General features: G+C 35.3%; 1 protein-coding gene across 1 annotated transcript in view; it reads right to left on the bottom strand.

The window, feature by feature from the left end:
* EYS (eyes shut homolog) overlaps positions 1-25552 on the bottom strand; it is a 1640601-nt gene that overhangs the window by 1211561 nt on the left and 403488 nt on the right. Inside the window, 2 exon segments of the mRNA XM_059401541.1 lie at positions 3874-3995; positions 8066-8134. Of these exon segments, the coding sequence (XP_059257524.1) occupies positions 3874-3995; positions 8066-8134 (191 nt within the window).

Below are 25552 nucleotides of genomic sequence, written 5' to 3'. Positions count from 1 at the left end.
GCCCATATTTGAAAGTAGTGTGGGGATGACAAAATGGGCATTTCAGTAACAGCCAAGATGAACTAAGGAGAAGAGGCTATTCTTTCATAATCCTGGCTTGAGCCACTCCCAGCATTTATTCTCCAATCCCAAATGGAGGAAATGGGCAACTCTCAAATGACTAACACAGATTTTTCAACCATATGGTGGTGAAGGTAAAGGAAGTTTTATTTTTACTAGAAAACACACAAATTCAGTTTGCTTTTTGCACCAGAATATTTGGCAGAAAATTTTTGTTTGTAGTATAATAGTATACATAATATGTATACATTTTAACATAGTTGTATATGAATGAAAACTTTGTCTTTTCCACACATTAGTTCTGCTGCACTAGTTTTGTTTCTTCTGCTGTTATCAAACTTAAGCATTCATTATATATGTAAGATAGGAGAAAATGAAAGTAAAATGAGAAGGGAAAACACTTGAATAATTTGATCATATATTTTTAAATAACCACAAAGAAATATTCTCAAATATACCTCAGAAATTTACATGAGAAAATAAGTCTTATTCTACCCATTCTTAACATTTGTGTCTTGTTATGTGCTAAGCATTCATATTTTACTATTTTTCTCTCATTGTTTTCTTAGGTTTACTGAACCATAAAGGAGGGAAAGAAGAAAACTGGCTCACTGTTACAAAATACTTCTCATCCTGGTTTTAAAGTCTTCTGACTTTCTGCTTTTTCTCTAAACTCACATTCATGATGCTACATGTATAATAAAGAAATGCTGCAAGCATAAAAATGTTAATTGAAAGCTACATCCACACCAAGTTCAAAGAACATGCAAGCCTAATATAAGTGTCATTGCCTGGGTTTGTTTGAAAAGTTATGCTCAGGAAAACAAACAAACAAAAACCAGACTGAGGGGCATCTTGGTGGCTCAGCGGGTTAAAGACTCTGCCTTGGGCTCAGGTCATGATCCCAGGACTCTGGGATCATGACCTGATCATGATGAGTCCTGGGATCGAGACCTGCATTGGGCTCTCTGCTTCCTCTTCTCTCTCTGCCTACCTTTCTGCCTACTTGTGATCTCTGTCAAATAAACAAATAAAATCTTAAAAAAAAAAAAAAGACTGATGACTCTTACAGCCAAATGTGAGTGCCCTATAGATTGAATAAAGTCATCTTTCTGTTTATCAAAATTAACTATTTTGTAGAAGCATCACCTTCCATGTCTTTCCTTTTCTTTTACACTTCAAAGCCTTTAGCATTTCATGGTTTTTATTTTTCCAATATGTTGTAAAACAGAGCAGATACAAAACTCAAACTGGACCTTGCTTTATTGCTTATTTTAGCCAGGCTCTATTTCAAAATTATGAGTTTTAGCTCTGTTTTCTTTTTCTATTTATTATTATGTAATGTATTACTTTTAAAATTACATACTACTGATTCCTATACAAAAATGTAATATTTAATATGATATTGGTATAATGGTTAACTTCAAAGGCCTGTGTACTCAACCCCTACACATTCCAAAGGAAGGACTTTTTAACTGGGACCTGGAAGATAACCTCTGAGTATTGGAATATCCTGTCTAAAAACAGTGTCTTTGATACCTGATGACATAATATATGTATACATTGTGAAACACTTACTACAATAAGGTTAATTAACACATCCATCCCATCACATAGTCACCGTGTGTGTGTGTGTGTGTGTGTCTACTCTCTTAGTGGATTTCAATTACATGATGTAGTAGTATTAACTACGGTTACCACTAAGTACATTAGATCTTTGCTTGTGCCCTTTGACTAGCATCTCCCTATTTCCCCTACCCTCCACCATTTTACTCTGTTTCTGAGTCCCACTTTTTAAAATTCTTATTTTTCTTTACTCTTATTATCATAGTTTCTGGACACAGGAGTCAAGATTTAGGCTAATACTAGCCTAAAGTTAATTTGAATAGCTTCTAACTGGCAATTTATAAAATGAATAAATGAGAGAATACTATCCTTGGAAGTTCTATGATTTGATATGATACACTTTCTAAAGCTGCAGTCTCTAACTTCTTAAACAACTATCTTAGTATCATACGGATAAGCTATGGCAAGTTCACGTCTAGAAGGGGAATCTTATGGTTTGGGGTATGAAGCTCTTTCTACTGTAATAAATTCCTATTATTGCTTAAGTTATTGGTGAAATCATGGACTAAAATAAAGCTTATCTGCACTATGGAAACTAAATGATTTACCTGCAAGTAAAAGGAATGCTTCCTCAAGCCATACTAAAAAATAAGCCATGACCAATCTCACATAATTAGATTTAGGGGGTTTCAGTAAGGAGTTCAACTCTCTGCCAAGAACCGGGTTTCTTCTGACTCTCAGCTTTGCTGTCTTCAGGGTCATTTATCATTAGGTGGCACCTCACCTCTTCTTTGAGCTTTAAAAATGGCAACTGTAAATACATGTATAAAATCTAGTTGTTGGAAGATCTAGAAGAGGATACACCAGTGAGGAAGGCTTCCCCCAGAAAGAACACTCATCTCAGAAGCCAGCATAAAGTCATATGCCCACTCCTTCAGGAGTTCCCAAAAGTGGAATGGAGTCAGAATGACTAAGACAAAGCATCTGGTATAAATAAAGACAAAGCAACAGGGCCACTGTGCATACCTAAATTGTAGTTAGGTAACTGATGCACCCTCCATTTCTAGTCTTTCCCATCTAAATGTTAATTGTAATTCTCCATTTAGATGCCTGCCTCTTGTGGGAAAGAAACAATATGCCACAAATCAGCCTTTCACTGTAAAAACAATGCTAGTACACTGATAGTCAAAATACGTCAGTGGAAATGAGTCTGTTTTTCAAAGCAGTTTCTTCTAACTTGAACTAGTGTGGTCTTTTTGTGAAAATCAGCTTTGTTGCTAAAAGATAAACTGTAAGCCTATACTAGTAGTGCAGCATTAACCTGTGTTGTATGTCATTTATTTTCTGAAGTCAGTCAGTGAATCCACCTTCAGTAGATATTTCTTATGTCAGGCTTTCTGAAAAATGAGAAGCCTGAAGGGATCCCATTGATTTGCCAACTGTGTCACAGTCCGTTTAAGGCAGAATGGCACATGCTTGTGACAAAGGTGATGACAAATGGATATGTACTGAAGAGACAGCACCTACACAGATGAATGAAGGATATTATGGAAGCACACAACACCAGATAGAAAGCAAGATAAAATTTAAGATTATAAATATCAATGAAACACATTATGTGTGTATATACCATCCTGAATTATATAAAGGTGCATATAAAACTAATGTCATTTTGGGGCACCTGGGTGGCTCAGTTGTTAAGTGTCTGCCTTGGGCTTAGGTCATGATCCCAGGGACCTGGGACAGAGTCCTACATCCAGTTCCCTGGTCAGTGGGGAGCCTGCTTCTCTTTCTGTCCCTGCCCCTCCCCCTGCTTGTGTTCCCTCTCTCACTGTGTCTCTCTCTGTCAAATAAATAAGTCTTAAAAAAAAGAAAAGACACGTCATTTTCTAGAATAATTTTTTGATATTTTACACAAATTCAATATTACCAAGAATTGTGAATCTAAATTGTAAATCTAAAAAAGATTCTGTTTTATAATATTTACATCAACTTATATATAGTTATGAATGGAACACTTTTTTATTATTAAGTTAAAATAATATAAGTTAAACATATAAGTAAATATATATAAATAAGTAAATATATAAGTTAAAATAATATTTCTTGAGTTTCTGTTTTCTAATCTTTCTCCATATATATATTTATATCTCAACTTGACATACACACAAATGTTAACTGTATTTGTAGGGATTAATTTATGCTATCCCACAGTAAGATAAGTTAATAATATTCATGGATACTAACGAAATGAAGATCTTTGCAGGTAGAATTGTGCTCACAGGCATTCAGGATACAATCATCAATGTCCTGTTCACACCTCAAGCCAGCAAAACCCGGATTGCATAAGCAGGAGAAGCCATTAACCACTAAGAATGAGAGAGAAGAGAAAATAATATATCTTTAATAATGATATGAGTATTGCTAATTATTCTCAAGAATGTTGCATTCAAGTAAATGCATTTCATTTTTAACCAAAATAAATGTGAATTCACAGCTCTCTACAATATTATCTAAATAACTGTTTTGCTCAGTTCTATTTAACTTTAAAACTTTAATTTGAAATAAAAACAATTACAATAAACATTTGGTAGCGGTTTGCAAAACAACATGACTATACCCAATTTTTTTTCTTCTCTATTTCATTTGTCAGTAAACAATACCTATGATAAACAGGTTACTTTTATATCAATTAACTTTAGAAGTTAACTCATAATTAAGATTTTGTGTGACAAGGCAGACTAAAGTGGGTAGTAATCTGAAAGTTGACATTGAGCTACTTAAGCCTTAGTTAAAAAGAGCTTTCACATTTCATCATGATCTTTTAAAACTAATAATAAGAATCTGTCCTCTATTTTATCATTAATGATTAAAAAAAAAAAAAAGGTTTCTGAAGCATCTCAAGGAAGTGGTGACTGCATGAATTGTAGTTGGGACAGGAACAGATTTATGGCTACTTCTAGTCAGTCCCTGGGTTCTTCATTATCCCTGAGATTTACCACATAATCTACACTGTCACTCTGCCTCTGCACATGTACCTGCTATTGCTCTCACTAAATGTTGAGGTCCTGGGTAGCAACAGAATTTTTAATACACTGTGTGGTATTTAGATGGCTTCTAGGTTTCTGTAGCCATGCTTTTGGACAGTACATTCACTTGGGCTTTTAGAAAGAAAACCAGCTCAGGGACGCCTGGGTGGCTCAGTTGGTTAAGCAGCTGCCTTCGGCTCAGGTCATGATCCAGCGTCCTGGGATCAAGTCCCACATCAGGCTCCCTGCCAAGCAAGGAGCTTACTTCTCCCTCTGCCTCCGCCTGCCACTCTGTCTGCCTGTGCTTGTGCTCTCTCTCTCTCCGACATATAAATAAGTAAAATCTTTAAAAAAAAAAAAAAAAAAGAAAGAAAGAAAACCAGCTCACAGCTGCCAAGAAGAAACAAGAAACAAGGGAGACACAAGAATGGCAGCTCCTTAGGCAGGATTTTACTATTATGTTTTACTTTTTTCATGTGGAACCCTAGTTTTTAACATCCCCGTGAATCAAAATAACTAATATACAAGTATAGTTGCAAATGATATAATGAGATAATATGGGATCAGCTGTGTTTCCTTACATGATATATATGGCATTGTGTATGTTAACAAATTAAAATCAAATGTTAGAAAACATGTAATTAAGACATTGTAGAGTATCATCAATCATGATAGTTTTAAAAATGTTCATAATTATAAATTCAAGTTTGGATACTGATACAAATTGGCAAGTAACAAAAACTACAGTCAAATTAACTTTCTATGCAGATAGAGATATTCTCTGCAAATTGATGAATTCTTCTAAAACAAAAATGACAATAGATAACTTTAAATTAGCAAAGGGTCTGAAAGACAGAGATTGGTGTTAGCAAATAAAGCTTGCATTTATTATCAAGAAATATGCTTTTTGAATGTTGGTTATTCTGGGCTAAGAAGCTAAGAATGACACCAGGTGAGTACCTGGGGAATTAAACTGGATACCATAGGTAAAATAAATAAATGAAAAAACATAATCTGTTTAAAATTTAAAACAAAGAAACAAACAAAAAAAAGGGTTTTTTTAATCCCCCCACATCTAATTTGTTAACTACGGGCTATGTTAAAAATTATCACCATTTTATCAGGAAATACTATTTTTAAGCATATTGTCTTGTTTTGCTGTTATTTTTTTTTAACCAGAAAATAAAGTTACTGTTTTAATTAGTTTTTGTTTATAAATATTTCATACTCCTGATCTGAACTGAAATTTTCATCAGATATGCCCTGCCTGAATTTGGATGTACTATTAATTTTACACTTAAATTCATAATTAACATCATTTATTAGTTGTCCTGAAACAAAGCTGATGTGGTAAAACTTCATGGTGAAAATATAGATGTATTTTAATAATGTATTGCCAATGTGGTGAATAAACATATGTTTGTGATTTACAATTTCATATTTACATATTAATAATTGTTTCTAATATATAGTCATGTAATAAATAATGTTAACTTGAATTCAGGAAGTTTGGCTTCCCAAACTATCTTATATTTGAGAAAGTATTTAGAATACAATATCTTAGACTTATGCTGATATCAGTTTACATGTATGATCTAATTTTTAATAAATGTTTTGGGTCTCTGGTAGTAAAAATCTCTTGGATGGGAGGTTAAAAATATATTATGGTTAATTCTATTATGAAATAGGTTAATATATCAGGTACTCAAAGTTTACATCTTCCATAATATATTATGTATGACCTCCAAAGTTTTAATAGGTAATGTTGTATTACAAGTAGCATATTTGAAAATTGTACTTTCTTACTGTATAAGGAATTATGACTTAAAGTATTTTCTTATATTTTTTTCTTTTTTCTACTATTTATTCTTTTAAAATTTTTATTTAAATTCCAGTTAGCTAACATACAGTGTAATATTAGTTTCAGGTGTACAATATAGTGTTTCAGCACTTCCATACCTCACCTGGTACTCATCACAACTTATAAAAATCATATGCATATTATAATCACATGCATATTATATCACTTAGAATATATCAGATCTGTCCCATCCATAGCCATATGTAATCATTATTCTAGGGTTACCTAGATCTAAAAGTGTTGCTAACTATTCTCTGAGGCATACTGTTAAGACCCTTCCTTATTTTATAGTGAACATCAGAAATTGAAGAGTCATTCCCAGCATTTCCAAATACCAATGGGCTTGAGATTAGAAAAAGGATAATAATGACTTATTTCAAGGTAATTTGAGAATTTCACAAATTTAAAAACACAATTTTAAAGTAACAAAATCTGAAAAAAAAAGAAGAAAAGAGAAAAATGATCATAATGTCGGTTGAAATCAGGACTAGAAAGCAGGTGGCCCATAACTCCAAAAAATATTTTGCTTAGTTGCCATAGTGTTAGAAAAGTTAATTCTATATTAACATCTACAAGATATTCCAGTTTGTGAGGGCCCCACTTCTCCCTGTTGTTTTAAATTTGGGCTGCTTCACACAATTTGGAAAAAATCGGTTATACTCTTTAATGACATGCATTTACAAAGCACTGGTTTAAAGAAAATAACTCAAAATTTCAGCTGAATCATCCTATTTCAAAATAAAATGACTTTTCTTCAAAATGTTCTTCCTCACAGATAATATTAACCATTTATTTATTTAGTGGAGGATCAAAAATATATTTTAAAAGTGATAAAATAAAACAAGATGGACAGTTTTTTTTTTTTTTTGTCAACATCCTTCTAGCGCATTCTTTTTTTCCTCTTTGCCCCATAGTGATATCCAGTTCACAGGGCTATTTCATGACCTATTTCTCCTGTGTCTCAACAAGAATTATCCATTTTAGACTTGTTCTTCCATATCAAAAACCGTGTTCTAATATTCAATATTTCTCCTTTATGTTCTTTCTCCCTTTCCTTCCTCTGATCTTTCCTTTTCTCCTGACTGTCTTATTTTTCCTCTATAAATTTAAATTTCTTCAGGAATACACATTTGATAGGAGGAAATGCGTGTGTGTGTATGTGTATGTGCATCTGTGTAATAGATTTGATAAAATAATGATTTATTTTAAATCACTGTAAGCAGTGTTTCTCCTACCTATAAGTACCTATAAGTATAAGTATTTTCAAAATCTATCATTAAAAATAAAGCAAAAAATGGCTAATTCTAACATCAGAACTTAGAAGTCAAATCTCATTAGATTTTCTCATTTGCCAACATTATACTCACAAAAATATATATGAATTCATCACATGTGGGGGTCTTTTGTGAAAATAATAGGGATTGGCTTTGACACTCATAGCAGGATAAAATCAGTAAATAATCAAGGTTGTATATTGACTCATTCCATTATTGTGTCAGAATCTACATTAGACTACTCTACAAGAATTGCTGTGACTGAGTGAACTCACTGTCATAGCAATATCCATGCAAGCAAGGGCTGGAACTGCACTCATCGACATTGATCTCACAGTGTGGACCTGCAAAGCCTTTTGCACATTGGCACTGGTACCCAAGAGGAGATATTTCCAGATCCATTTTCTTTCCAAACACAGCACCATTCTCACAAGGATCAGTAGACTCACAAGGCCCCAAATCATGGTAAGAATCTGAAAGGGAAGAATCAGAGTGTCCATGTTTATTTAATGAACAAATCCCAACTGCTGTCACTTATGGCATATGTCTGTATAAATGCATTCAACTTAGTCTCTAAGCAATGACTCATAATTTTCATCAATATTACCATTGTGATTCTCTCTCTATATATTACAATTTAAGAAAGAAATGTTATTTATGATTTCTATGCTTCATCTAACAAAGCACCAGCAGGCAGCAATGTTAAGTGACAGCATATTTAAAAATACCATTTTGTTTCTTCATACTTTATACCTCTTGTTCAACAATGTTCTCTGAAGACTTTGCAATTAAAAAAGTACATTATTGATGATTGATTCTCCCTGGGTTTTTTGTCTTTGTTTCTGTTTTTCTGGTACCCTGGAGGTTGCTATCACTATAAGCTTTGCTTGATGGATTTGTTGCTATTCTCAAAACAAGTACACAGTGAAAAAGGAACATTTTAATAAGGTTTTAATCTTAAGAGTAACACCTCAGTCCAGAAACTAAGTTTTAAATTTTACTCAGGGACTGTAACTAGATAAAGCGACTGTCACTGCATAAAATATACACAAGTATTTAGAGATAAGAAATAAGATGCTTGACCCAAGGGAATACATACCGAACAAAAAGTGAAGCATAAACAGCATTAAATTGTTCAACAAAGCAAAATCATTATTCAGGTATCAGTTTTCCAGACATAGTAAAAATATTTGTATATTAGGTATTTGGCAAGTACTTAAATAATAGCATCCATTCATCAAAATATGTAGCTTATACATACAAACAGTGCCTGGCTGTATATCTCAGAGAAGAAAATAACAAATAATCATTAAGTCCTTTACTCAGATTTTCTTAGTAACTGTAGAGATGAAGGGATAATAAACAAACTGGGTTAAGAGATAAAGTTTTAAAAGTTTAGAATATTATACGCAAACAATGAGTCATGGAATACTATATCAAAAACAAATAATGAACCCTATGGTGACTAACATAACATAATAAAAAAAATAGAAGTATAGCAGTAGGTGGAAAAATTCTAAAACCTCTGGATCCCTATGATCCTCCCCTTCTTGTTGTCAAGGAAAAAAAAAAAAGTAGGACAATCCTAGAAACTGCTGAAGACATCAACAGTGTATACAATGAAAGATCCAAAGTAATACAGTAAGGGTCATAAAATAAGACCAACAGAAACTGTACCAAGCTGAGGGACACTGGGATATTTCAGTGGGTTAAGTGTCTGCCTTTGGCTCAGGTCATGATCTCTAGGACCTGGGTTTGAGCCTAGTGTTGGGCTCCCTGCTAGTCAGGGAGTCTGCTTCTCCCTCCTGGTGTGCCCCTCCCCCTGCTTGTGCTCTCTCTCACTCTTTCCATCCCAAATAAATAAATAAAATCTAAAGAAAGAAAGAAAGAAACTGTACCAAGTTGAATAGATACCCAGTATCTCAGGTTTCCAAGTTCAGTAAAAGAAATAAAAATAAAAACTACTTCCAAAGAGCATAAAAACAAATTATTTACTTCAATTAAAAAATCTATTAAGTGGCTTTTCAAGAGCTATGGTAAATAGTGTGGAGAATTAAATATACAAGGCCTCTTCCTTTGCCTAAAAACATTATGAGGCTGAAGTATATTGCAAATGGTGCCTTCCTAGATACTATTTTTATCATAAAGAAAGTATCTTCTTTGCAAAATAAGAGAAATGGCACTGAACAACATCCACCAGAAATAAAACAATGAATTATACTTAACAAAAAGTTCTCATGCATGCCCTTCTTTCTAATTACCTACTTCTAAATATTTAATTGTAAGAATAGGTATTTTGCTTTGCTAGTGAGAAGTTAATTTAGCTTGTCTCTTTCATAAATTGTTGCATGCATATAATGCATTAGATTGCTGAGCAATAATTATTACTTATATTTGAAAAGACACTCATGGTATTATTTTTTACCAGTTGATTTTTATACTTATTCACCATATAAATAATTTAATGAGCCCCTACTAGGTGTAAAGCAATGAGGTAGAAGCTGGGGTTATAAACAATGAGGGTTCACATAAGCAAATAAATCACTACAGTGTGATATAGGATAAATGTGGTCATACTAAGGGATGTTCTCATGCTCTCACGCTAAGGAATCACTGTAGCAGGAAGAATTCTAATATGGCCTCTATGGTCCCCACACCCTGAGGAAAAACCCTATAGAATCCTCTCCCTTGAGTAGGGGTAAGATTTGTGAATGTGATGAACTACCACTCTGATGATTAAGTTATATTATATTTCAAAAAGGATATATAGAAATATTAAAGTCACTGGATCAGATGACTTTGAATCAACTGAAAGAGAGATTTTCTTGGGAAGTCCTGCCTTAATGAAGTGTGACTTTAAAAGAATGCAAAGACATTCTGATCTGCTGGGAGGTATAAAAGAAGTCATAGGCATTCTGATCACCTGGAAGGAACAGAAATTAGGAAAACAATCCTATTTGTAAAAATAAAATGCAGCAAAAATAATAAAATAAATATGAATAAATTTAACCAAGGAGGTGAAAGACATGTATTCTGAAAACTGTAAAACACTGATGAAAGAAGTTGAAGATGACCCAAAGAAATGGAAAGATATTAAATGCTTATGAATTGGGAGAATAAATATTATTAAAATGTCCATAATATCCGAAGAAATCTATACATTTAATGTGATTCCTATCAAAATACCAATAGTATTTTTCATAGGACTAGAAAAAAATGATCCTAAAATTTGTATGGAACCACAAAAGACCCTGAGTAGCTGAAGTAGACTTAAAAAAGAACAAAAACTGGAGGTTTCACAATTCCAGATTTCAAGATATACTCCAAAGCTGTAGTAATCAAATGAATATGGTCCTGGCACAAACATAAACATCTAGATCTATGAAAGAGAACAGAAAACCCAGAGATAAATCCACAATTATGTGTCAATTAACCTCTGACAAAGAAGTAAGAACATCCGAATCGGGGGGAGGGGGTGTGCCTGGGTGGCTCAGTCACTGGACGTGTGCTTTTGGCTCAGGTCATGATCCCACAATCCTGGGATCGAGCCCCACATTGGGCTTTCTGCCCAGCAGGAAGCCTGCTTCTCCCTCTTCCACTCCCCTTGCTGTGTTCCCTCTCTTGCTATGTCTATCTCTGTCAAATAGATAAATAAAAAACTTAAAAAAATATATCCAATGGGAAAAAGAGTCTCTTCAACAAATTGTGCTGGGAAAACTGGACAGCTACATGCAGAAGAATGAAACTGGATCACTTTCTTACACCATACAAAAAAAATAAATAAATAAACCCAAAAGGGATTAAAAACCTAAATGTGAGACCTGGAACCATAAAAGTCCTAGAAGAAAGCTCAGGCAGTTTTTTGTCAGTAATTTCTCTGACATCAGCTGTAGCAACATTTTTCTAGATGCGTCTCCTGAGGCAAGGGAAACAAAAGCAAAAATAAACAATCTATTCAGACTATATCAAAATAAAAGTTCTGCACAGTAAAGGAAACAGTCATCAAAGCTAAAAGAAAAACTGTAGAATGCAAGAAGATATTTGCAGATGATAGCTGATAAAGGGTTAGTATTCAAAATATATAATGAACTTACACAACTCAACACCCAAAACAAACAGTCCAATTTAAAAATGGACAGAAGACATGAACAGACATTTCTCCAAAGAAGACATACAGATGGCCAACAGACACATGAAAAGATGCTCAATATCACTCATCATCAGGGAAATGCAAATCACAGTGAGATATCATCTCACTCCTGTCAGAATGACTAAAATCAGAAACACAAGAAACAAGTGTTTGCAAGGATGTAGAGAAAAAGAAATCCTGTGCATTGCTGGTCAGAATGAAACCTGGTACAGCCACTATGCGAAACAGAAGGGAGGTTCCCCAAAAAATTCAAAATAGAATTACCATATGATCTAATAATATCACTACTGGGTAGTTAAAGAATACAAAAAAAAAAAAAAACACTAATTCAAATAGATATGTGCACCCTTACGTTTATTGCAGTATTATTTACAGTAGTAAAATTATGGAAGCAGCCCAAGTGTCCATCAACAGATGAATGGATAAAGAAGACATGATATATATATATATATATATATATATATACATATTGGAATATTACTCACCTACCCAATAGATGAAATCTTGCTATTAGCAACAACACGAATGGATCTAGAAAGTATAATGCTAAGTGAAACAGGTCACTCAGAGAAAAACAAATACTATATGATTTCAGTTATATGTGGAATTTAAGAAACAAAACAAATGAACAAAGACAAAAAGAGATAAACTAGGGGTGCCTGGGTGGCTCAGTGGTTTAAAGCCCCTGCCTTTGACTCGGGTCATGATCCCAGGGTCCTGGGATTGAGCCCCACAGAGCAGAGAGCCTGCTTCTCCGTCTCTCTCTGCCTGCCTCTCTGCCTACTTGTTATCTCTGTCAAATAAATTAATTAAATCTTTTAAAAAAAAGAGATAAACTAAAAACAAACAAACAACTCTGAACTATAGAGAGCGGACTGATGTTCACCACAGGGGCGGTGGGTGGGAGGATGGGTGATATAGGTGATGGGGATTAAGAGGACACATATCATGAACACCGAATAATATATAGAATTGTTGAATCACTATATTGCACAATTGAAACTGATATAACACCATGTGTTAGATATACTGGCATTAAAAAAAAGCTGTTATGTTAATATGTTATAAAAGGAAGGAAGAGTTAAATGAAATTCACAAATTTGAAATAATATCTCTGTACACTGGGACAAGATCATATAATGCTTTGTGGTTCATAGGACTTGGACCTGTGTGCACTGAGAAGATGTTAAAATCCTTTCTTAAAAGTTGTAATGAGCTATACTAAGCCTGCTCACACTGAGAATTACATTGCATTTCTAAGTTGTATTTAAAAACATATATAACGTTTATTTTTTTTCCCTGAGGTTTTATTTTTCCAAAAACTATATCTTGTTGACACAATTTAAACTCGATAACCATAGTAATATACATTTTATTTGCATACATAGTTGGTAGGAAAAATTAAAAACCTATTTTCATTATTTTCCTTTTACAACTATGTCATCAATATGCAAAATCCCAAATGCTTAGGTTTCAACTGAAGTTGTACTGGTAGTAGAAACGTGCATTTAACTGAACTATTTTTCCTTTAATTGAAATTTGCAACAATCACATTGGTATGCTATTTTCAAGTGTATGAATCACTTTTAGTATCAAGTTCTTTATGATATTATTAAACTTAAAAAAATACTGGTTTTTAAAGCTTTAAATGGATATTGATGTTTATGAAAATGTGAAAATCCTAAACATGAATCCATTATTAGTTTAGTGGTTTGAATTTTTTCTTTATGATGACTCAGATAAAGAAAAATGCTTTTTAAAGACTCTGAAGTGATAGCAAAATTCAGAAATTTATTAAAAAAAAGTAGCAATATTATAAATTAGTACATAATAGGTTAGGTGCTACATTTCTGTTAGGAAGTGTCATATAGGAGATGTAAATGATACTAATAAGGGCACAATGACATCCACTACAGAGATATATGAAATGGAAATCAAGTCCTCCAGCTTTCACAGTCTGCAACAAAAACTTCAAAAGATCAGCCTGGACAGAGAGTTAGAGGTATACATTCTGGGTAAACAGAGTAGTTCTTTATGAAGCATGCGTCAAAATATCGAAGATGCACTCTTTATATCCTCTTAAAACCCATTATGAATCTATTATCCAAACTCTAAAAGACAATGCTTTTTACTAAACAGAAGAGCTAGATGACATTGTGTGTCTTTAATGGATATTTATATAAATATATATATAAATATAATATAATAATAATATAAGTATATAAATATAAATAAAAATAAATATTTTTGTGCATTGTAAATGACCAGAGAGGTCTACAGTTATCTACCATCGGAAATTTCATGTAGACTAATGAAGCTGAGTGATTTTTTTTTTTTAAAGATTTATTTATCTGAGAGAGAGAGATTGAGAGAGAGGGACAGCATGAGAAGGGAGAGGGTCAGAGTGAGAAGCAGACTTCCTGCTGAGGAGGGAGCCCAATGTAGGACTTGATCCAGGGACTCCAGGATCATGACCTGAGCTGAAGGCAGTTGCTTAACCAACTCAGCCACTCAGGTGCCCTTGAGTGATGATTTTTATGGGGAGATATAATCGGTCTCGTTCTACTACACCTCCATCTCTGTTTCCATTTCTAATTCCGTCATCTCTATCACCCATCTCTCTGTCTCCCAAATGCTGAAACTCACAGCTCCCAATCAATTTTGAAGATTTAATTTTTTTTTAAAGTTAGTGGTCAGTGAGACAGAGAACAATGGAAAAAAACACATTTTTCCCTCATAATCCTTAGATATTTCCTCATTTATTTTCCCATAATCCTCATTTATTAGTGGCACATAAGTTGGATGTATTTTATAAATATTGGCCATATATTAGAATTTGCAATTTAAAATATTCAAATAAAAACTACAAATGGCCTCTGATTTACTTTGGTTTATGATTTTTCAACTTTACAATGGTGCAAAAGTGATATATGCATTCAGTAGAACTGCACTTTAGATTTTCAATTATGATCTTTTCCTGAGGTAGCAATATGTAGTATGATACTCTTGTGATGCTGGGCCACATGACTATGAGATTAGAACCATTCTGTACCCAAACAAGCATTCTGTTCTTCACTTTCAGTACAGTGTTTAGTAAATTACACAAGATAGTCAACTCTCTATTATAAAATAATCTTGTTTTAGATGACTTTGCCCAATTGTAGTTAATGTAAGTGTTCTGAGCACATTTAAAGTAGATTTGGCTAAGCTATGATGCTTGGTAGGTTAGGTATTTTACATGCATTTTCTACTTCTGTTAAATTCAACTTATGACAGGTTTAGCAGCACATAGTTAATTGGAAATTGAGGAAGAACTGTATATTTAAGGTATACAACATGATGACTTGATACATGTACACATAGTGAAATGATTACTGTAGTAAAGTTTACTAACATATGCTCACATAGTTACAATTTTTTTGTGTGTGTGATTAAGCACAAAAAAGTATATGTATGTATATATACACATACATATATATAGTATTGCTAATTTTTGTTGTACTATTTTGCAATGTTATCTTCAGTTTTATTTTAAATATTACAGATAGAAATGAAAAAAATTGTCTTTCTGTATGATATCATTTTGAATTTTGGAAATAAAAAAGAAATTCTATTAGATTATTTCAGTGCATTCAAACTGAAAAAGTGTCAGAGATGAAAGATAATTGAGACCAAAGCAAGAAAGGGGTGACATAGTTCTTTTAATCCAATAATTTCTGCATTAATATTTATTTTAAAACATTGTAAATTTTAGATCAAGATAAGTCCATTGATAATAAGGTCTGTCTAATAGGAATATTTTTAATCCTTTATCATAAAATTTTTCTGGAGCTACATAACCCCACAGAAACTAATGATCTAATTATTCTTTACTCTCCCTTTCCTTTCTTCACCTATGCTTCTAAAGAAATATAAACAAACATCGTGTCTTAAACCAGTCTCATCGCCACTTTCAGAACCTTTGTCCTGTTATTTTTTGTCCCACCCATTTTACAAAAAAAATTCAGTCATCCACGTAATGGAGTGTGTGGTTAAAACTGTGAACATAGGGATGCCTGGTTGGCCCAATCAGTTAAGTACCCACCTTCTGCTCAGGTCACAATCCAAGAGTTCTGGGATCTAGTCCACGTAGGGCCCCCTGTTCTGTGGGGAGCCTGCTTCTTCCTCTTGCTCTGCCTGCCACCCTGCCCCTTGCATGTTCTCTCTCTCTCTCTGTGTCAAATAAATAAAATCTTAAAGGGTCACCTGGATGGCTCAGTGGGTTAAGGCCTCTGCCTTCCGCTCAGGTCATGATCTCAGGTCCTGGGATCAAGCCCCACATCTGGCTCTCTACTCAGCAGGGAGCCAGCTTCCCCCTTTCTCTCTTTGCCGGCCTCTCTGCCTACTTGTGATCTCTGTCTGTCAAATAAATAAAATCTTTAAAAATTTTTAAAAAATTAAAAAAATTAAATTTTAAAAACAAAAAAGTTAAAAAAAGACTGTGAACACAGGAATCACAATCATATGCTAGAAAATACCTATGTGAACACAGGAATCACAATCATATGCTAAAAAATACCTATTTTATACAAAAAGAAGAGAGTAAGTGAGGAGAGTGGAACCAAAAAAGATGTTAAGACATATAGAAAAAAAACAGCAAAACTACTGGCATAGATCCTACATTATCAATAATCATGCTAAGAGAAAGAAGCCAGTTATAAAAGTTCACATCTCATTATATTTCTATTAAATGTCTAGAATAGGCAAATCTATGGAGGAAGACAGTAGAGTGTGGCTGCCTAGAGTTGGAGGAGGGAGGAGATGAAGAGTGACTGCTAATGGGTACAGAGTTTCTTTTAAGGGTGTGGAATGTTCTTAATGTGGCAATGACGGTTGTTCAAATCTGTGATTATGCTAAAATCTGCCAAATTGTATAAATATGTGAATTTTATGATATACAAATTATATCAACAAAGCTATTAAAATAAAATAGGGTAATGCTATCTTTTTTAATAGTATTAACTGATATTCCTGTTAAACCCTGGTTAGTCTCCATTAGGTCAATCTACCGATTGATTAAGGGAAGAATAGACACCATATACAATTAAGAATTCAATTAATCAGGGTCATTGGCCTATAATTTTATTTTCTTAAAATGTTCTTATCTGACTTTGGTATCAGGATAATGCTCAACTTTTAAAATGGGTTTGGGAATATTTCCTCCTTTTCATTTTTTTTTTTTTTTTTTGGAAGTGTTTGAGAAGGATTCTTCTTCAAATGTTCAGTAGAATTCATCATGAAAGGGTCTAGTCCTAGGCCTTTCTTTGGTGGGAGGTTTTTGATTATTGATTCACTCACTTTACTCATTATTGGTTTATTCAATTGTTCTATTTCTTTATGATTCAGTCTTGGTAGATTGTGTGTTTGTAGAAATTTATCCATTTCTTATAATTTATCCTATCTGTTGGCATGTAATTGCTCATAGTAGTCTCTTAGACCCTTGTATGTGTTTTCTGCAGGCATGGGTGAAATGATATTTTTTAGCAAGGGTCTGAAGGGCTAAACCCCTGATCTTGATAGCCATAGTAAATTTAGCAGCACTGAAAGCTAAAGGGAATCCCCAAAGTTTAGGGTGGTGAGGTGAACTTGAGAAAATGAGAGAATGATCTTACAATGAACAAGAAAAGAGAACAGACCACAATTTACATCAATTTTGGTCTCTCAGCAGAGAGTGTACGGTACAGTGGCAGAAAAGGGCAAATGGATGAAGCACTATGAGAAACTTCAATAGAAGCCAGAGAAACTCAGGTACAACACACAAATGAAACATTTTTCTCCAAGCCATGATATTACATAAACCAACTCTAACCCCAGATGCCACACTGAAGTGAGTGGGGGGGATCTCAAAAGGAGAAATGCCACAAAACACAGATTATTTAACACAGAAGAAGTTGGCATTTAATCTGGGAATAGTAAACTACCTTATATCAACAATGACAATACTTTTAAAATAAGCTTTTAGTCAAGCTTATTTTATGTCCTCAGCAGCAATAGTACCTTCAAAGATATGCTGAGATTAAATATAAAAGGAAGTTGCTTGTCTGCAAGTTTACATTTTTAGTACTGTATATTTTGATCCTGTACACAAACTCCAAGATGCTGACTTTCAGTTTAATGAAGAGCAGGCAAGCTTGGGACACAAAAACCCCCTACATCCCAAAACTGTGATACATTGCACAATACTGGGGATGTCACTCAAGAATAATATAAATCTTTTGCTTTTAAGTAAAACACCAAGTATTTATCAGGGAATACAGTCTAAGAGGTCAGTCTAGATCCTTGCCTAGTCATTTTCCCAATCCCTTATGTTAATGCCACTGACAGGATTACGATTTTCAAGAATATTTCTCCTATCACAAGACATTTAATTCAAATTTTAAATTAAAATATGGTACATAGTGGCCCAATAAATTAATCAATCTCAAGTAAAAAATAGTTGATGAAGTCAAAAGTTTGAAGAAAGCACAACACTAGTCAAGACTCAGAGGCTTCTAGGTCACATGACCATAGCTTTTAATACAAACAACTTTAGTCTCACAGGTGGTCTTAATTTGTCATCACATTTTACAAAATTATGTTTACTTTGGAAAATAGTAATAAATGCATATCTGTAGTTTCTACTCTGAGTAAATAAAGGATAAAGGTAACAGTTTAATGAAAATATTTCTAGCATTTGTATGTTTAGGGAGTTTTGATTCACTGATGAGGCATATAAAGTCAATGTAAGGTAAGATATGAGGCATGATTTAGGTAATATTCATAATAATAGCAATCACTTAGGGGCGTCTGGGTGGCCAAATGGGTTAAGCCTCTGCCTTTTGCTCAAGCCATGACCCCAGGTCCTGGGATGGAGCCCCATATCGCTCCCTGCTCAGCAGGGAGCCTATTTCTACCTCTCTCTCTGCTTCTCCCCCAGATCGTGCCTAACTGCCCACCCCATAAATAAAGAAAATCTCGAAGAAAATAGTAACTATTACTTAGAACTTAAAACACACTAGGTACTATCTTCTGTGGTTTATATGTGCTAACTCATTTTAACCTTATAAAGAACCTATGAGTGCTTATTGCTATTATCCCCCCCTTTTTTTTAATTTATTTTTTTAAATAAACATATAATGCATTTTTATCCCCAGGGGTACAGGTCTGTGAATGACCAGGTTTACACATTTCCAGCACCCATCATAGCACATACCCTCCCCAATGTCCATATTCCCCACCACCCTCTCCCGTCCCCCCTCCCCCCAGCAACCCTCAGTCTGTTTTTTAAGATTGAGTCTTTTATGGTTTGTCTCCCTCCTAATCCCACCTTCTTTCATTTTTTCTTTACCTACCTCCCAACCCACCCACATTGCATCTCCACTTTCTCATATCAGGGAGATCATATGATAGTTGTCTTTCTCCAATTGACTTATTTCGCTAAGCATAATACCCTCTAGTTCAATCCACATCTCCCAAATGGCAAGATTTCATTTCTTTTGTGGCTGCACAGTATTCCATTGTGTATATACACCACATCTTCTTTATCCATTCATCTGTTGATGGACACCAAGGTTCTTTCCATAGTTTGGCTATTGTGGACATTACTGCTATAAACATTCGGGTGCACATACCCCTTCAGAGCACCACGTTTGTATCTTTAGGATATATACCCAGTAGTGCAATTGCTGGGACATAGGGTAGCTCTATTTTCAGTTTTTTGAGGAACCTCCACACTGTTTTCCAGATTGGTTGCACCAGCTTGTATTCCCACCAACAGTGTAGGAGGGTTACCCTCTCTCTGCATCCTCACCAGCATCTGTCATTTCTTGATTGGTTAATTTTAGCCATTCTGACTGGTGTGAGGTGGTATCTCATTGTGGTTTTGATTTGGTTCTGATTCCAAGTAATGTGGAGCATTTTTTCATGTGTCTGTTGGCCATCTGGATGTCTTCTTTGCAGAAATGTCTGTTCATGTCCTCTGCCCATTTCCTGATTGGATTATTTGTTCTTTGAGTGTTGGGTTTGCTAAGCTCTTTATAGATATCTTCTCCCATTCTGTCAGTTGTCTTTTGGTTTTGTTAACTGTTTCCTTTGCTGTGCAAAAGCTTTTGATCTTGATGAAATCCCAATAGTTCATTTTTTCCCTTGCTTCCCTTGCCTTTGGCGATGTTCCTAGGAAGAAGTTGCTGCAGTTGAGGTCAAAGAGGTTGCTGCTTGTGTACTCCTGAAGGATTCTGATGGATTCCTTTCTCACATTGAGGTCCTTCATCCATTTTGAGTCTATTTTTGTGCGTGGTGTAAGGAAACAGTCCAATTTCATTTTTCTGCATGTGGCTGTCCAATTTTCCCAACACCATTTGTTGAAGAGACTGTCTTTTTTCCACTGGACATTCCTTCCTGCTTTGTCGAAGATTAGTTGACCATAGATTTGAGGGTCTATTTCTGGGCTCTCTATTCTGTTCCATTGATCTATGTGTCTGTTTTTGTGCCAGTACCATACTGTCTTGATGAAGACAGCTTTATAATAGAGTTTGAAGCCTGGAATTGTGATGCCACCAACTTTGGCTTTCTTTTTCAATATATTCCTTTGGCTATTCGAGTTCTTTTCTGGTTTCATATAAATTTTAGGATTGTTTGTTCTATTTCTTTGAAAAAAATGGATGGGATTTTAATAAGGATTGCATATAATGTAGATTGCTTTAGGTAGAATAGACATTTTCACAATATTTGTTCTTCTGATCTAGGAGCATGGAACATTTTTCCATTTCTTTGTGTCTTCTCAATTTCTTTCATGAGTACTTTATAGTTTTCTGAGTATAGATTCTTTGCCTCTTTGGTTAGGTTTATTCCTAGGTATCTTATGGTTTTGGGTACAATTGTAAATGGGACTGACTTCTTAATTTCTCTTTCTTCTGTCTTGTTGTTAGTGTAAAGAAATGCAACTAATTTCTGTGCATTGACTTTATATCCTGACACTTTACTGAATTCCTGTACAAGTTCTAACAGTTTTGGAGTGGAGCCTTTTGGGTTTTCCACATATCGTATCAGATCATCTGCAAAGAGTGAGAGTTTGACTTCTTCTTTGCTGATTTAGAAGCCTTTATTTCTTTTTGTTGTCTGATTGCTGAGGCTAGGACTTCTAGTACTGTGTTGAACAGCAGTGGTGATAACGGACATCCTTGCCATGTTCCTAACCTTAGCAGAAAAGCTTTCAGTTTTTTTCCACTGAGAATGATATTTGCAGTGGGTTTTTCATAGATGGCTTTGATAATATTGAGGTATGTGCCCTCTACCCCTACACTTTGAAGAGTTTTAATCAGGAAGGGATGCTGCACTTTGTCAAATGCTTTTTCAGCATCAATTGAGAGTATCATATGGTTCTTGTTCTTTTTTTATTAATGTATCACATTGATTTGTGGATGTTGAACCAACTTTGCAGCCCTGGAATAAATCCCACTTGGTCGTGGTGAATAATCCTTTTAATGTACTGTTGGATCCTATTAGCCAGCATTTTGATGAGAATTTTCCCATCTGTGTTCATCAAGGATATTGGTCTATAATTCTCTTTTTTGATGGGATCCTTATCTGGTTTGGGGATCAAGGTGATGCTGGCCTCATAAAATGAGTTTGGAAGTTTTCCTTCCATTTCTATTTTTTGGAACAGTTTCAGGAGAATAGAAATTAGTTCTTCTTTAAATATTTGGTAGAATTTCCCCAGGAAGCTGTCTGGCCCTGGACTTTAGTTTGTTTGGAGGTTTTTGATGACTGTTTCAATCTCCTTACTGGTTATGGGTCTGTTCAGGTTTTCTATTTCTTCCTGGTTCAGTTGTGGTAGTTTATATATCTCTAGAAATGTATCCATTTCTTCCAGATTGTCGAATTTGTTGGCGTTGAGTTGCTCATAGTATGTTCTTATAATGGTTTGTATTTCTTTGGTATTGGTTGTGATCTCTCCTCTTTCATTCACGATTTTATTTATTTGGTTCCTTTCTCTTTTCTTTCTGATAAGTCTGGCCAGGGGTTTGCCAATCTTACTAATTCTTTCAAAGAACCAGCTCCTAGTTTTGTTGGTTTGTTCTATTGTTATTTTAGCTTCTATTTCATTGATTGCTGCTCTGATATTTATGATTTCTCTTCTCCTGCTGGTTTTAGGCTTTCTTTGTTCTTTCTCCCGCTCCTTTAGGTGTAGGGTTAGGTTGTGTATTTGAAATCTTTCTTATTTCTTGAGAAAGGCTTGTACCGCTATATATTTTCCTCATGGGACTGCCTTTGCTCTGTCCCACAGATTTTGAACCTTTGTGTTTTCATTATCATTTGTTTCCATGAATTTTTTCAATTCTTCTTTAATTTCCTGGTTGACCCATTCATTCTTTAGAAGGATGCTATTTAGTCTCCATGTATTTGGGTTCTTTCCAAATTTCCTCCTGTGATTGAGTTCTAGCTTCAGAGCATTGTGGTCTGAAAATATGCAGGGAATCATCCCAATCTTTTGATACTGGTTGAGACCTGATTTATGACCCAGGATGTGATCTATTCTAGAGAATGTTCCATGTGCACTAGAGAAGAATGTGTATTCTGTTGTTTTGGGATGAAATGTTCTGAATATATCTGTGATATCCATTAGGTCCAGTGTGTCATTTAAGGCCTTTATTTCCTTGTTGATCTTTTGCTTGGATGATCTGTCCATTTCAGTGAGGGGGAGTGTTAAAGTCCCTTACTATTATTGTATTATTGTTGATGCATTTCTTTGATTTTGTTATTAATTGGTTTATATAGTTGACTGCTCCCATGTTAGGGGCATAGATATTTAAAATTGTTAGGTCTTCTTGTTGGACATACCCTTTGAGTATGATATAGTGTCCTTCCTCAACTTTTATTATAGTCTTTGGCTTAAGATCTAATTGACCTGATATAAGGATTGCCACCCCAGCTTTCTTCTGATGTCCATTAGCATGGTACATTGTTTACTACCCCCTCACTTTAAATCTGGAGGTGTCTTTGGGTCTAAAATGAATTTCTTGTAGGCAGAATATTGATCTTTTTTTTTTATCCATTCTGATACCCTGTGTCTTTTGATTTGGGCATTTAGCCCATCAACATTCAGGGTAACTATTGAGAGATATGAATTTAGTTCCATTGTATTGCCTGTAAGGTGACTGTTACTGTACATTGTCTGTTTCTTTCTGATCTACTACTTTTAGGCTCTCTCTTTGCTTAGAGGACCCATTTCAATATTTCCTGTACAGCTGGTTTGGTGTTTGCAAATTCTTTCAGTTTTTGTTTGTCCTGGAAGCTTTTTATCTCTCCATCTATTTTCAATGATAGCCTAGCTGGATATAGTATTCTTGGCTGCATGTTTTTCTTGTTTAGTGCTCTGAATATATCATGCCACTTCTTTCTGGCCTGCCAGGTCTCTGTGGATAAGTTCACTGCCAATCTAATGTTTTTACCCTTATATGTTACAGACTTCTTTTCCCAGGCTGCTTTCAGGATTCTCTTTGTCACTAAGACTTGTAAATTTTACTATCAGGTAACGAGGTGTGGACCTATTTTTATTGATGTTGAGGGGCATTCTTAGCATCTCCTGGATTTTGATGTTTGTTCCCTTTGCCATATTAGGGAAATTCTCTACAATAATTCTCTCCAATATGCCTTCTGCTCCCCTCTCTCTTTCTTCTTCTTCTGAATCCCAATTATTCTAATGTGTTGTCTTATGGCGTCCCTTATCTCTTGAATTCTCTGCTCGTTGTCCAGTATTTGTTTGTCTCTATTCTGCTCAGCTTCTTTATTCTCTGTTATTTGGTCTTCTATGTCACTAATTCTTTCTTCTGCCTCATTTATCCTAGCAGTAAGAGCTTCCATTTTTGACTGCACCTCATTAATAGCTTTTTTTGATTTCAACTTGGTTAGATTTTTGTTCTTTTTTTTTTTTTTTTTTTTTTTTTTTTTTTAAATATTTTATTTATTTATTTGACAGAGAGAAATCACAAGTAGATGGAGAGGCAGGCAGAGAGAGAGAGAGAGGGAAGCGGGCTCTCTGCTCAGCAGGGAGCCCGATGCGGGACTCGATCCCAGGACCCTGAGATCATGACCTGAGCCGAAGGCAGCGGCTTAACCCACTGAGCCACCCAGGCGCCCGATTTTAGTTCTTTTATTTCTCTAGAAAGGGCTTTTATCTCTCCAGAGAAGGTTTCTCTAATATCTTCTATGCCTATTTCGAGCCCAGTTAGAACCTTGAGAATCATCATTCTGAACTCTTGATCTGTCATATTACCAATGTCTGTATTGATTAAGCCCCCAACGTTAGGTACTGCCTCTTGCTCTTTTTTTTTTTTTTTTGTGGTGAGTTTGTCCGCCTTGTCATTTTGTCCAGATAAGATTTGCTTTCTCCTCCTCTGGAATTCCACTGTTCTCCTTAGTGAGTGAAGTTGGTCTTGGCTGGGTTTCTTGTTGATCTTCTGGGGGAGGGACCTGTTGTAGTGATTCTCAAGTGTCTTTACCTCAGGCAGAATTGGACCGCCCTTAGCAGGGGCCAGGCTAAGTAATCTGCTGGGGTTTGCTTTTGGGAGCTTTTGTTCCCTGAGTGCTTTCCGTAGAGTTCCGGATGATGGGTATTAAGATGGCGGCCTCCCAGTCTCTGGCCCAGAGGAGCCAAGAGCTCAGCATCCTGCTCCTCAGGGCGCCCTCAGAGAAAAGCGCCCAACCACCCCCATCTCCCTGGCCTCTGGTAGCGCTTGGAGGAAAGGGCTCAATTGGTCGCACTTGGAGAAAAGCGCCCAGTCACTTCCATCTCCTTGGCCTCTGGCCACGCTCTGAGCTCATCCAACCTGCGACCAGTTCAAGGTAACCCTGAGCTGAGAGCTCACTCCTCAGCTTTGTCGTTGTTGCTGGCTTCCCTGCTCTAAGACCTGCAAGGTCTGTGACACTGAGACATCCCCAGTTTTTCTGTGACCTTGCAGGACCTGGGGTTACACTGACCCTGTGTGGGCTTCCCCCCAGTTTAGCCTCTGGAGCAATATCCCTCCGTGGAGCAGACTTTTAAAAGTCCTGATTTCGTGCTCCATAGCTCCACCGTTTGCCAGGAGCCGGCCCCTCCCCCCGTGGTCTATCTTCACTTTGGATTCACTTCTCAGCAGGTCCTACCTTTCAGAAAGTGACATATTTTCTGTTTCTAGAATTGTTGCTCTTCTCTTTGATTTTCTGTTGGATTTGTAGGTGTTCGCAATGGTTAGATAAGCTATCTAGCTGATCTCCTGCTACCTGATGTCGTCTCAGCCTGCTACTTCTCCACCATCTTGACTCCTCTCCCCTATTATCCCCTTTTTTTTAGGTGAGCAAATTGTGGCACAGATTGATTATGTCAGTAGAGGAGAGATGCTCTGTCTCAGACATCTGGCCCCAGAATCTATGAATTCAATCACAGTGCATTGCTGCTGCTTATGCATTTCAGTTTTTCAAAATTATGTTTTTTGGTTGGTTTGATTTTTAAAGTAAGAAGTACCAAGTAATTTCATGTAAATAATCTTAAATTAAAAATCCATTTTGTTTTGTATTTAATCTGAGCTGCCTAACAGTTGAAAATCATAGGTTTTGA

The sequence above is a fragment of the Mustela nigripes genome, chromosome 5, assembly GCF_022355385.1.
Source record: "Mustela nigripes isolate SB6536 chromosome 5, MUSNIG.SB6536, whole genome shotgun sequence".
Taxonomy (NCBI): Eukaryota; Metazoa; Chordata; class Mammalia; order Carnivora; family Mustelidae; genus Mustela; species Mustela nigripes.
Note: the sequence above shows the minus strand (reverse complement) of the source record. Positions and strands in the feature narration are given on the sequence as shown.